This window comes from Poecilia reticulata, chromosome 21 (genome assembly GCF_904066995.2).
Source record: "Poecilia reticulata chromosome 21, P_reticulata-male-v2, whole genome shotgun sequence".
Lineage (NCBI taxonomy): Eukaryota > Metazoa > Chordata > Actinopteri > Cyprinodontiformes > Poeciliidae > Poecilia > Poecilia reticulata.
In genome coordinates this window covers 15,695,385-15,709,746 of record NC_088850.1, presented here as the reverse complement: position 1 = coordinate 15,709,746, position 14,362 = coordinate 15,695,385, and the positions used below count along the sequence as shown (strand labels likewise).

The 14,362-nt window shown below is 40.4% G+C and overlaps 1 protein-coding gene across 4 annotated transcripts in view; it reads right to left on the bottom strand.

The window, feature by feature from the left end:
• ino80 (INO80 complex ATPase subunit) overlaps positions 1-14,362 on the bottom strand; it is a 40,488-nt gene that overhangs the window by 21,298 nt on the left and 4,828 nt on the right. For all 4 annotated transcript variants that reach the window (XM_081602145.1, XM_008398410.3, XM_081602144.1 and 1 more), the window contains exons 10-27: positions 14,097-14,300; positions 13,690-13,894; positions 13,429-13,496; positions 13,117-13,338; positions 11,970-12,050; positions 11,412-11,507; positions 10,291-10,350; positions 9,185-9,327; positions 8,670-8,754; positions 8,470-8,587; positions 8,284-8,369; positions 6,835-7,002; positions 6,531-6,664; positions 5,991-6,058; positions 5,799-5,892; positions 5,460-5,661; positions 1,458-1,598; positions 749-974 (exon numbers count right to left, since the gene is read on the bottom strand). In XM_081602145.1, coding sequence (XP_081458271.1) covers positions 749-974; positions 1,458-1,598; positions 5,460-5,661; positions 5,799-5,892; positions 5,991-6,058; positions 6,531-6,664; positions 6,835-7,002; positions 8,284-8,369; positions 8,470-8,587; positions 8,670-8,754; positions 9,185-9,327; positions 10,291-10,350; positions 11,412-11,507; positions 11,970-12,050; positions 13,117-13,338; positions 13,429-13,496; positions 13,690-13,894; positions 14,097-14,300 — 2,401 coding nt within the window. The remainder of the gene's footprint in view (positions 1-748; positions 975-1,457; positions 1,599-5,459; positions 5,662-5,798; positions 5,893-5,990; positions 6,059-6,530; positions 6,665-6,834; positions 7,003-8,283; positions 8,370-8,469; positions 8,588-8,669; positions 8,755-9,184; positions 9,328-10,290; positions 10,351-11,411; positions 11,508-11,969; positions 12,051-13,116; positions 13,339-13,428; positions 13,497-13,689; positions 13,895-14,096; positions 14,301-14,362) is intronic.

The following is a 14,362-nucleotide window of genomic DNA, read 5'->3' as shown; positions in this document are numbered from 1 at the left end:
TCCTTTGCAACAAACATTTTATGCATAAAGTAAGACTAATAAGAAGTGGAAGAGATATCACAGATGGTTTATAGTAGTTACCGTTGGTTACCATGGGCTTCTTGGTTGCTCGTCTTGGTGGGTTTGAAATTTTCCAAACGTTGGGAGTAAACATTCAAGTCATTTGAATGTAGTAGCCGAGGCAATGATGACCTTCCATAGTGACGTGGCTCTTAGTGACTTTATAACTTAATGATGAAATTTAAAATAACCAATTGGTGTTTTCAAATATAGATATAAAATGCAGGTTTTTAATGTTTTTTGAAAATTTTCCCACTACATTTGCACTGAATTTCCACAAAGACTGACAATAAAAGTACCAGTAATATGCTTTTAGATCTGGGTTTTTTTCCACATCTATGTGCTTACATCATTTTCCATCCCACAAAAAAAAAGTATATCTATCCTCTTTTATGTTTATCTTCATTTAAATCCTAAAACCAGAAATAAAACGGTGGTTCCATAAAGACAATGACACACTATATGAATTACACATTATACGAATCTAAAAGTTGACTTTTTTTTTTCCAAAAGTCATGTGACATTCGCGGCTCTGACCGAGTTTTATTTGGCTGTTCCGGGAGCCAAACTGGTTCTTTATCTTGCAAAGGTTGCGGTGAATTAATTGGCACTGTTCAACAACATCACAAAGTAATCTGTTTCAAACTGCAGAACTAAAAATCTGTATCCCAAAGCGACTAGTGCTTACCAGGTATCCGTATGAAGGACCATCCGTGGCGAGGCTGGAGGGCCATCAGCCCCCCGGGGCATTGTGGGTGGATGGCGTTGGCCCTCATGCGCCAATCTGAGGCAAGTTCAGGGGAGCCGTACAGAAAGCACTGCTTGTAGACCGTCCCCCCACCACCACGCATCACCCGCCACTCATACTCGGCACTCCGGTCGGCACAATACCGCTCCATGGGAACTGCCGTCACCTAGGCAACCAGAGATAATTTGAGTGATGGAGAGGAAAGATTGAGAGTTCTTTTTTTTTGCTTTTTAAAATAACATTGAATCTGAATAAATTAGATTAGATGCATGCTCCTGTAACTATAATGTCATTACGGTTTTAATGAATCAGCAGGTTCTCATTGTGTGTGTCCGCATGTGTGTGTTTGTGTGTGTGTGGGGAGGAGATTGGGAGGAAGCCCAACAACTGAAGAACAACCTGCGTGAAGAGCTCTTTTTAGAGGCTCTGTTTGTTTTAAGTGCAGCTGGAGGGCCTGACGGTCACCCCCATACCCCAGCCACACACACACGCACACACATTTTCATAGATGAGAGCTTGTCATTGTTAAAAACCAACAAAAAGCAGTGCTTCCCTCTTTTACTGCCACGACCACCCAAACACAGTCAAACCGACAACGGCGGCCATCCACACAAATCGGAGTGCTGGCGCATTTTCTTTGCGCACTGACCTTGGGCGCGGCGGCCAGCAGGAACTTGGGTGGCAGCGTGGCTTCACAGGGTCGAAGCGTGGAGGTGGCAGAGTTTCTGTCGTGGATCCTCACATCTGTGTGGCCCAGGATGCCAGGCCTGGAGGCTGTAAACACCAGATCCTGAAGGACACGCACACACACACACACACACACACACACACACACACACGCACACACACACACACACACACAAACAAAGTGTATAAATGATGAGAGGTGAGTTGATTCCTGAACCCCTAAAACAGCAATTAATCTCAAGTTGAACTGTGGAAAAATGGAGTAATAAAAAAAGATATTAAAGATGTGTAAAACTAAGTAAGAGTATCCAGGGGTCACTGAGTGCAGAGGGGCTCCTGGTTTTTCTAACTTCTCTGTCAGCATAATTAAACTGAGCTGACTAAATTTCTAAAACATTTACATAATAAGTCCCATAAAGTCTGAAATTGCTGTGCTAAATCTAAGATTACCAAAGCTTAAATATGCTGATTAAAACGTGTGAGAGTGAAAATTGACTGTATAACAACTGAATATAACATTTGGGCAAGAAGGTGTGAAACAAATTTATACATCAATACATTTTCGGAACAAACGTACTTCGTGATAACAAGTAATCTAAGAATAATGCAGAGGTTGAGTTTAGGGCAGCATGTAGGAGTGTTTACCATTGGTGTGTAGTCTCACTGTGGCTACACAGTGCCACCTAGTGGCAGACCGAGAAACAGCTTTACAGATAACATTTAACCAAATATAGGCACAGACACCCAATGCTGATGGTTTCTCTGCATAAAATACATCCATCCATCCATTTTCTTACACCCTTGTCCCTTGGTGGGGTCGGGAGGTGCTGGTGCCCGTCTCCAGCTGACTATCCAGGCGAGAGGCGGGGTCACCCTGGACAGGTCGCCAGTCTGTCGCAGGGCAACACAGAGACACACAGGACAAACAACCATACACACACACATACACACACCTAGGGAGAATTTAGACAGACCAATTAACCTGACAGTCATGTTTTTGGACTGCGGGAGGAAACCGGAGTACCCGGAGAAAATCCACCATGCACAGTGAGAACATGCAAACTTCCATGCAGAAAGACCAGGGCCGGGAATCGAACCTAGAAACTTCTTGCTGCAAGGCAACAGCTCTACAAACTGTGCCACTGTGCAGCCCTACATAAAATACAGTGCATTAAAAAACCTATTTATATATATTTTTTGGCAAATAAAACTACAGGTTTATTAGGATTTTAAGCGCTAGATCAAAATGAAGTTGTGCAAAATTTGCAAATTGTAAAGTCATATGATGTCATATAAATGTTTTATTAAAACATGTGGCTTGAATTTGTTCTTTTTTCAACACTTTTTAAAACCATGTTTTAGTGCAAGTCTTGAGATGTCAATGATTTCATAAGGAACAGCGCATGTTAACCAACACAAACGACCATGTAAATCTACCAGAATGGAACAAAGGGTTAATTTTCATCTGTAGTCCACAGGCAAGTTGATGGTTAAAAAAAAAAAATAAAGAACTGGTACACATGAATGAACACGCATAAAGTATAATGTACAGAAAATTACAAGAAATGGTTTATAATGGTACAAAAATTAGCAATTTTAAAAAGCTACTCACACTCACAAAAACATCTGTTAATTCAAGTATTTTAATTTAAAACCTGAAAGCGACCGTTTAAATTATTTTCTAAAACTGCTCTAATTTGTTGCACAGAACTCCCATTAGGGTGTCTTAAAACAAATGCGTGCTACTCCTTTTGGAAATTTACATTCACTAACTACGTACTACTCCATGTTGGTTTAATACATTTAAAACCCTGAAGTTTGTGTTCACGACATGAACTTTTGCTAGGCACTGTAAACGGAACATTCAGTGGTTATATGTGCAGGAATATTCAGACCCTGTTCTTCCACAGGAGCGCCAGAAGAACCGATTATAAAAACTGACCACAATGTCAATCATTCAGCCAGACAACAACGATGAGCCAAGGAGAGAGCTGTGGCGCTCCGTGCCAGCGGCACCGAGCTTTACAAGAGAAAGGAGCAGCTGCAAGAAGCGGGCCAAAATCACAGGAGTGGGAGTCTGGGGGTTAGCGTGGTCAAACGGCACATATACAGTCTAAACACTCCTGGTATCCACAGGTTTCCAGGTTTTACTTTGGCCGCTCCGGGAGAGGAAGCCGAGATGTAATTCAGCTGTGATGAGGCCGTCAGAGGAAGAGGAGGATGAAATTACCCCAACAGTGTTTTCCAACACATTAAAACACATGAAGTGACAAGGGTTGGTGATATGACACAAATCTGGCCACAACTAACTGTTTACTGGGCAAAAGTTTACTGGACATGAACTGCTGAACTTCTCTTGAAGCTCCTAGCAAACAAATCAGATGCATTTTTGTCCCCTGGTGGTCTGTATATTTAAACTGGCAGAGGCGGCGATTCCCATAATAATAATAATAAAAAAATCCCCAAAAAACTATGAATAATGCACTGTCTCGATCCAGCCACGCACCTCGCAGCTGCAGAGTCCTACACACATGAAACAGTTTGTGTGCGCCTGAAAAGAGCTGTGTTGTGCTGCGTCTATCCCCGAGGTAAAACGTTGGCAAGCATTTCAAACTACTAAGCTGTTTTAAGGGAACAAAAGAAAAAACAATACAGTCTTTTTCTTTCCTCCCTCACTGAATGTTTTGTTCTCTCCCACAAACCACCAAAACAACCAATCATTGTTATGAGACTCGTTTGCCTGTTGTTTGGCAGGCGAGCTAAGTTTCAGTTATTTTGTATAGGAAAAATTACACTTGTTTTAAGTTTATTTCTGTCGAGCACAAGACTGGGCATTTATCGTTTTGTTTGTTATTTATCATGATAGGAATTTTGATTTATCGTTTTCAGGGACTCTGCAGGTTCCACCAACTCAAATTTAAGACTTTTAAGACCATCGTGACTAGAATTTAAGACCAATGTCCTCACAGAAGTGTTCAATCTTCATTCAGTCAACAAGCCTTAAATTTGTACTTACCCATGATGGAAGCAAAAGGCTGGCTAGCCAGTAAGAGTATAATAGCAGTGAATAACCGCTAGCTTACAATTTCGAATGCAATAAGGATGTCTGAGTGCAACTCAAACTTTTGCCTGGCAGAAAAAACCCACGCAAAAAACCATTTACTGAATATACAAGATTAAATATAGTCCTTTCATGATAAATTTAAGACCTGTGATTAACATATTAAAGGCCAACTTATGTTCAAAAACTAATTTAGGACATTTTAAGGCTAAACTGTGGATATTTGGGATCGCTGGTTTTAGTATTTTCTCCGCTGCTGTTTCATTGAGTGTATCAATAAATTTGAAAATACGGCTAAATACAGTTACTTTGTGACGTTTAGTGATGCAAATTACATTTCTTTGTGCAACTGGCGTCCTAAAGAATCACAATACGAATATTAAGGGCAGCATTTGCATGTATGGGACTCTGTTTGCTATGCCATGCAGACACAACTATTGCTTAATTTTAAATGAACAGCAATCCACCAACACTTACATGTGAAACCAACCTTACCCACCGATCTTGTCTACATCTGCATAAGTCTGAAAATCTGGCACCATCACATTTCGCTCTGCTGTATTAGAGGGCTGACTGACAGACTCGCCCACAATCACATCTGTACTTGCACAGTTAACGCTTTTCATCTCACTGTTGTCAACTTGACAACTTTTGCATGCCAGATCAGGCTTTTTTAAGGATCAGCGAAAACAGGAATCGGTGCACCTTCAATTTTTCCCATTGGATATTGGATTCCTTATCTCCTTAAAATCACATTTTAATTATGTTTTTTTAGTGTTTAATGTCTTCAACATTTCACAAGAAAATGCAAGGTGGCTATTTGTTATCCACAAATGGCTACCTACAATTTTCTTCTTCACAGCCCGTGTGTGACTCTGTTATTTATTTATTTTTCTAACTCACCTGGAGGACGGGACTGGTTTGTGTGTTGGGGAAGGCGGTCGGTCTGTTGAGCCACAGGATCAGATCCTTGTGAGAAAGACACACACTCTTGTGCTGTATCCTCCCTCTGTCGCCTTCGTCTTGATGCTCCCCGACGGGGTCGAACAGGCGTTGATAATAGAGCCGGTAAGCAGCTTTCAGGGACAGGAAAAGACCTAACCACCTGAGAGGCCGACACAAAAACACAACATCTAATTATAAACATTGAACCCCAAAACAAAAGTAGGGTAAACAATGCAGAATAAATCGCTTCCATCAGATTAAATCCCAAGCGACAAACGGATGACTTTTAACGCTCACCTCACTAAGGTGCCTTGCAGCATCATATTGGACATTTCTGCTGGTGACACGTCAATAAAGCGCAAGAAGGAGAAGCAACTTCCTTTTTCGTTATCTGAGAAAAGAACAGCCAAAACACAAAGTGGTGAAAATGACGTCGCACACAGAGTGGAGTTGTTGCCACTTTTTTTACGTTTTCTGCTTGGTGCTCACCTTTCCTATGAAAAAGGGACTGCTGGATGTGATTTGGCGAGAAAGGAGATAACAGCACTTGTAGTAATCTGAGAAAGATGCAAAGAGATACAAGATCGGTTTATAACGCTAGTTGTGAGGAGCAATGCCATCAGAATGCCAGGTATTAGAAAAGTATTTACACCCTTAGATATCCAGGATTCAGTGGATTTGATTCGGATTTTATGTGACAGACCAACATAAAATAAATTTTTGCTCCGTATAACTATTACAGCTGCAAAAAGACAAAACAGAACAATGCACATGAGATGTCCAGAACTAAATCTGAGGTTTTGTGACAAGACTTGAACATTCCTATTCCCAGGCAGTCTCCATCCAATCTGACTGAACCTGAGATGCGTTTTGAAAAAAAACTGGTGGAGACACTAAAAACATGTAGCTGTGAGGAAATGATTAGTTTTTAACGACTTTGGAGATTAAGCAGCAGCTTTGATTGAGCTGGTGTTTTATGGTTTGTTTGTTGTTTATGTTTTTAGAAGGATTGAGTGAAGAAGCGCATACTTGTTCTTGGCCTGGTTGTGTGTGTGGACGAGACCATGACGGTACAGAAACTTGGAAATGACGTATGGCTTGACGGACATGTGGAAAGGGGAGCGGGTTTCCTGACGCTCAAACAGGTCAGGGTGGTTGCAAACCTGCATACAAAAACATACAATTAAACGTGGTTCTTTCTGAAAATACAATTTGTGAATACATGATTTTGTGGATAACTAGGAAAATATGCAGAAAAAAGTCAAGTAGTTTTACTTAATTTGGTTTACTTTGGAGACTGAATAGAAAGAAAAACAAAAGCAACAGCACATGCCTTCCTAAACTGCATGACCAGGTTCATGAGCGAGGAAGTGGTGCTGCTGGCCTGCTGGGCCGTGCCCATGGAAGACTGGAGGAGATCCTCGATGGAGATTTTGTTCCTCAGAGCCTGGTAGAGCAACCTCTGACGGGACGTAAGCTGGCAGTAGGTCAGGATCTCGATCTGCAGAGCGGGAGAAGACAAAGTTGCTTTGAACAACACATTCATTGGGCCTCTCACGGTGTAGCGGTGGGGCGGACGACCTGTAAAAAGTGGCTAGAGTCCTCGATGTGTCCGTTTCCTGTCTGGTAACTGTCAGTAAAGGCCATTGCATTCATCAGTTTATCATATGTCTTAAGAATATATGTTTATATATTTTTGCTCACTTTCTTTGCTAAAATAAAAATGACAGAAAATATTTTCAAAAAGTGGCCCTTTATTTTAATCAGAACTTCTGTGAATTGTAAAATAGAGCAGGAGCCAAGCTAGGAGAAGTTTTGTTCAATTATGAGAATATAGTCATAATATTAACCAAAAACAGACACAATGTTACCAGCCCAAAAAAAACAACAACATTTTAAAATTATAAGAAAAAAAAAGTTATTTTAATGAGAACAAAGTTTCTGGTTTTCAGGTTCTAGTCTGACCAGCTCAGTTTGTGTAATTCTTTCTTCGAATTAGACACAGCTGTTTCAAAGTACTGCTACTAGTTTTATATAACAATACCATTGAGAAGAACCAAAGGAAAGGAGCAGTTTAAAATCTCATTTATACACGATTTACTATTTTATATAATTAAGCGTTTGCATTTCAGATTTTTTCTATCAGGTACCGAGCACTGTTAAGCTGGATCTCACATCATAATCCCGAGCTGAAGGTCAAATGCCAGAATGATCTCACTATGCAGAAACATAATAGAAGGAAAGGAAAAGCACAAATCAACAGAAAAACAAGAGACGACGAATGAGTGTGGAGAAGGAAGAGAAGTACGCTGGCAGGGCTACTAGTGGGCGCCGAGATGGAGAAGTGAAAAAAGACAGATGTGGGGGAGTGATGAACTCTGCCATTCCTCTGCATACCAAAGCTTAAGTGTGTGTGTAGCAGGAGGCCCTGAGTCCAGCATACAATCAGGAGGATCTGCCAATAAAAGCTTCACTCTCAGTTTTATTGCAACACTTTACGTGTCACTGAGGTAAGCAAAGAGGCAGAAAGAGTGGAGAACGGGGATAATTCACACAATAAGGATATGAGCTAATTGTGAGGATATGAGTTTTAGATTGAGCTCATCTCAAAAATATATCAGTTTTCATAGCATTTTTACAATAAAAATATGCCTAATCAATTAAAAACCCACATTCCTTCTTGAAGGCAGTTCACAACTGCAACTAATCCAAAAGATAATTTGACCAAGAGGTTTGCTCAAACAAACAAACAAAAGTTTGTTTTTGTTGGGTTTTTTTTTACCTTGTCTGAGAGTTCATTCTCCACGTCCTTCTTGATCCTGCGCAGCATGAACGGCTTGAGGATCATGTGCAATCTGGAAAGTTGATCTTAAAAGAGAAAGCAAAAAAAAAAAAAACACACACACACAACATATTACATGCAAAAGTATAAATAGCAAACTGAGAGGAACATTTCTGTTGCACTCACTCTCATCGATGGCAGACTTGTTCTCAGCATGGCTCTCGATGTCCTTGGAGAACCATTCGTTAAACTCTTCGTGGGAATCGAACAATGTGGGCATGATGAAGTGCAGCAGGGCCCACAGCTGAGAAATAGCAACAACATATAGTTGTTAACCCTTCTGATAAGAACACATGCATTTAAATGTATATACACACACTACAAACCTCAGCCATAGTGTTCTGGATGGGCGTCCCAGTCAGCAGGAGTCTGTTCCGACACTGGAACTGCAGGAGGATTTTCCACCGAACGCTAACAAAAAAAAAACAACAAAAAAAACATGTTTGTCACTGATATTAACATACATATTGATCCGTCTCCAATAAAAACTTGTATGATGCATAGCTGCACAGCTGTGGAAGTCAGTGGGAACATTTTTCCAGATGTTTTTGTCGATTTTGAGCTTAAGAACAACGTCCCTGAAATCTATATCCTGCCTGATTTATGATGTGCCGACCTCACTGAATAGCTTAACTTTTGTATCGGCTCTACAAAGTGTTAGTTCAAAAATAAATTGGCAAACTCTTTTTGATTTCAATATCAAAAGATTGTTTTGGTTTGCAGAGATCAAAATTTCTCCTGTGTCGTAACTCTGCTAAACTGAGTCTTAAAACAACCAAGCGTAAATATTAACATAACAAGCACAGGTAGCAAAACAGACATATAAAAAAATCAGCTTTACCTGGAGCTGCTTTTCAGAGCCTGGGCCTCGTCCAGAACCATGTACTGCCACTTGACCCTCTGGAAGTACTTCACATCTTGGACGACCAGCTGGTAGCTCGTGATCACCACGTGAAAAGGTGCGTTTTGCGTATAAAGTGTTTTCTAAGTAAGAATTGTCAAAAGAGAGAGACGGTTACAGACTACAAGAGAAAGAGAAATTACAGAAGAGAAAATAATTGCTTAAAAGATTATAAGCAGTTATCGTTTCTGAATAGATATCTGTTTTAGTATCTCGGTTTAGCATAAATCCAGATTAGCTAGCCTGAAGCTAAAGCTAAACAGAGAGACAAAGTCAACTTCTGCCATCTCAACAAAATCCTGTTAATGTATGCAATGCAATTTTAATAACCTATAAACAGTCATCATGTTTGCATTGAGCCATATTTTTACATAGAAGCCAAAGATTATTTACACAGGAAATGGAGGATGGAGGCAGTGTGTCACTAAAGACCTTCCTGAGTGAAACAAGAACTGGGCTCAGAACATTTTAGCCATTTACATTCAAAGTAACTACCTAAAAAAGTAAGGCAGTGTAAAAATTTATATAATAGTGTTCATGATAAGGTACCAGATTATTTTTGGACTTGGGTTCTTGAAAGACATAAAATGTTCTGGCCAGAAAAAAAAAAATTGTTCTCATTCTCTTGTGCAAAAGAAGAAATTTCTCTGATTTCGCATATTACATAGGTTGTTACTCTGACAGGAAATGATTCACCAGATTCCATTTAAAATAAGTGTTTAGAAAAGGACAGTTACTGGTGGCGGATTGCTTCCTACCTCCATTTTCTGTATGAATTATTAATGGTCCCTATGTAAAAAATAAATAAATAAATAAATAAACAAACAAAAAAAAAGGACAACCAAAAGATTGAAGATTAGTAAAATATTATTCTCATAACTGCTATGAGCTTTTTTTGCCACATTTAAGTTGTTTTAAAACAGTGGGAGTCCACTTTGGTCTCTTACTACCTTCAGACTTCAGGACCAGACAATATGGATTTTAAGTGCTATTTATTTTACCAAAATAAATAACACTCCATATATTCAGTGTAATCTTATTTGTACCTGGCTCCAAAATTTCCGGATAACTTTGCGGTCGTGGGGATTCCCCCAGTATGGCAGCACCTGCGGGACACAAATCAGCAACGTGACAAAACGCAAAAAGCTGCGTCAGCTGTTATCGGCAAATTTGAGCTGATCAAAATAATCGCCGAGTTAATCTACTCCCATAGAAACCACCTTCCTCTAAACCCTTCACGGCTACGATGATCAGCAAGAGAAAGGAAGAAAAAAACATAAACACCAGGGATGTTCACAGGGGAAACATTCAGGTTACAGCACTCGCCGTAAATCACAGGCTAACCTGCTGATGTAGAACATGATGTGAAAAGATGTAAATGTCGCTACATAACTCAACACCAGCTGTCATTCCATTGTTTTCGGTCAGCTTTGCTCTCACAGCTCAGGAAGCTTATCTTCAGATTGTGTAATGGGGTCTTTTTGCACCCCATTAGCAAAACAAACTGGAACTGATTCGCTTCCAGAATTAATGATAAAGCAGGCTGAATGCAAAGGATAACAAAGACATATTGTGTGTGTGTGTGTGTGTGTGAGTCATCTTACAGCTGACATTAAGTGCCTTGCAAAGGTATTTATGCTGAGATTAAATTACACATGTTTGAACTTCGCTTAGCATAGAGGAACAAAAGTGGTGAAAACAATTAGATTTTTTTGAACATTTTAACATCCATGTATTCTTTTGTTTCTAACTTCATGATTATGCACTGCTTGGTGTTGGTCTATCAAGTAAAATACAGTAAAGCTACATTCAGATTTGTGCTTGCAATGTGGAAAAAAAAGAGAAAAAAAAGGGTTAAGGGTTATGAAAACTTTGGCAAGTATATCCATCCAAAAGCCAGAAAGGCCAGCTATGCTATGCGAAAAGATTAGTATTAAAAAAAAAAATCTTAAAAATTCAAAATAGCCTTCTACTGAGTAAAAAAAAAAAATTATGTTACAATACTGTCCCCTAATGGATGTTTGTAGTACAAAAAAATCAACCAGTTTTAACATTTTTGACACATAACTAAAGAGGAACAGAAAAAAAAGAGAAAGAGATTTCAAAGAGGAACGTTTTCTGCGGGTGTTTCCGTTGCCACATTCGGTCGACATTTACAGATTCCCACCTTGAATTTAGGAACAAAGCGGCTGAACTCCTGGTGCCAGTTGTTGAGCGTGGACGCCGGAGAGATGATCAGGAACGGACCCCAGATGTTGTCTCTCTGCGGGGGAAAAGAGCAGACGTCATCAGCCACCATCAGCCGCCACACCAGGTGGTCTTTGCGTATGCGGTTGAAAGTGGGACCCGAAAACAGGAAGTCCGAGGAACGCAGTGCGCGTCTTTCTGTCATCGATCTAAACAAGCTGCATACAACCTCTGATTACCACTTCTTCCCTTCTTAAGAGGAAAGAGACAAAAGCTGGCAATTTCGCTATTCACATGTGTGAAAACTGACATATTTACTTATGCAGTCAAATGTTCCAGCACCTGCAAAAAAAAAAGAAAAAAAAAAAGCAGAGTTGCAAACCAGGAACTCTTTAGAGGAAGCAGGTGCACAAAGAGGCAGCCCGGTAGATGTTTCCACGAGTGAAAAACAATGGAGACGAGATAAAATTCCAGCATGTTATGGAGGAGAGGTGTAAACGAGCCCGTCGCCCCTTTGACCCAGTCCTCTCTCTCTCACCTCCGCTAGGTGGGCCAGCAGGGCGATGCTTTGAACCGTCTTCCCAAGTCCCATTTCATCTGCCAAGATTCCATTTATCCCCTGTGGCAAAGAGAAGAAAACAAACGGAGAGCTAAATTACTCCATGTGGGCGTTTTAATAGTGTAATTTCATGGTTTGCCAAGAAATAATACAAAGCAAGGATTGCACAACAAAAATACCTTAAAGTTTGTGTTTTTTGATGTACGCTGACTACGCACTCTCATCTAAACACTCGGTTCTTTTAGTAATACAGACAGAAAAGTTACCAGTATGCAAGAGTATTTGCAGCGCTTTAAGTTTTTCTGCATTTCGCAACCTTTTTTACAGCAACAAAATTGTGTGAAGTAAAAAAAAAAAAAAAACTTACTTCTTTTTATTTTTTTATCTGAAAAGTGTGTTTTGGATTTTTGTTGTTCTCAAACCCTGACTGCGATGCCAGATCAGAACACACGTAGTGCTTTTTCAACATTATAACGTTATAATCGGAAACATGGAATCCATTTTCCCCCTGAGGCGAGCTGAAACGCTGACTCAGCTCACCACACAACACATGTCCTTCTAGCAGTCCGAGACGAGGCTGTGCCCAGAAAACCTCTGCAGTGTTTTTGTTTATGGTTTCCATCTTGTGTAATAAGGTTTCGCTTTACATCTCTGCTGCGGACTGTGTAGCTAGACTCAGTATCTGACCTTTTTTTTCCCTGTCTTTTTTCACACTTCCCAAAACCTTCTGCAATATTTCATAATATTGCTGCTGAAAAACCAAAGGTTTGTTTTCTTTACAATTCATCTTCGAGGTATACTTTTTTTTTAAAGGATAATTCATCATGTGAAGTCATACTGATGAGAACAGACCCAGACCATGCTTGGAAAGACTCAGCCTTCAGTAGCTGCCCCCTATATAATATAGAAGAAACTTTAAAAAAAATGTAAATTAAAAAAAAAAAAATATAATAATAATAATAATAATAATAATAATAAGCAGCCTATTTGAGGCCCAGTTACATTTTTAGGCTAATGCTAATGATGCGATTTGGAAACCAAAAAAGCAAAACAATGCTCCAAAACCTAAAAAAAAAAAGCTTTCAGTTTTCCAGTCAAGTTTTTACTGAGAGACAAACGAACTTGCCTGTTCATAGAGGTTGGCCAGCCAGTTCATGCCTTTGAGTTGATAACCCTTGAGTTTTCCGTTGAAAATGGTGGGCTGAGGAATGTCCTCGCCTGCTTGGATGGAGGGGTTTGACAGACTGTAGCTCTCTCCAAACCCAGAGGCCAGTCCTGAGGACATGCTGCCCGCAACATGCAGAGAGGCACTGCGGCTGTCTTTGGCCTCTTCGTCAAACATCCTTGTCTACATGAAGAGACGACAGAGGGATATTTAAGAGTTCTTCTTTTTGTAGGCGATGACAGAATCTCCATAGATGGAGGGATATCAGCTTACTCTCTCTTGGTGAATCTGATAGGCTTCTCTAGCATTCCTCAAGGCCTGCGATTTGTAGTATTCGCTGTCTGTAAGCACATAAAATCATTTGATATAAACGATTAGAATCAAATTCAATATGAAGTTTTTACTGACCACATACGGTATTGGTTGAACAAAAAGTAAAGCTGGAAATTTGGTATGTTTTATTTTTATTTTTTACAATTGCCTCACTGTGTTTGTCTAATAAATCAAATAAATTACTCAAGCTGCTTATCATACCATAGTCCTCCTGCCCAACATTGACCATCACTCCTCCCCCCACATCGATTTGTCTCTGGGACGAATTGTCTTCGAGCTTTCGCAAAATGTCCTCCTGTGTCGTGTCCCCCCCCGGCGCCCCCGTGCTGGCCTTGCCGCTCATGAAGTGAGCGTACAGCTCCGTCTGAGTGATCAGAAAGTTCAGCTTGCGCTGCTGACGCTTAGCCTGCGGAGAGAGTAAACTTCAGTGCATCCAAGATTGTAAAAGAACATTTTTCATGTCAAAATTCAATCCCTTTGCTGAACAAATCTCTTTTCTCAGTCCTTTTTAGTCAGAAAATAGTTTAATCCAATTGAATGCCTTGTCCAGACTGTGTATCAACTCCGTTCTGACGTCTCCATCCACATCAACCCTTTAGTGACCTAACCTCTCTCATCTCTTCGTCGAGTTTCCGCTGCTCCAGAGCTTCCTTCTCGGCTCTCTTCCTGTGCTCTTTTTCCACTTTGTCATATTTCTTCCAGTAGAGCATCATCTCCTTGGTGAGGCGTCGCGCGCGGGGCAGCGTCTCCTTGCAGTTCTTCTGAGCCTGGATGGCGGCACGCCGGACCTCTCGCATGCACTGGTGGGCCAGCTGGAAAAAACACCAAGCAGCTGTTAACGCTCACAGCCGTAAAATAACTTGACGACGTCAGT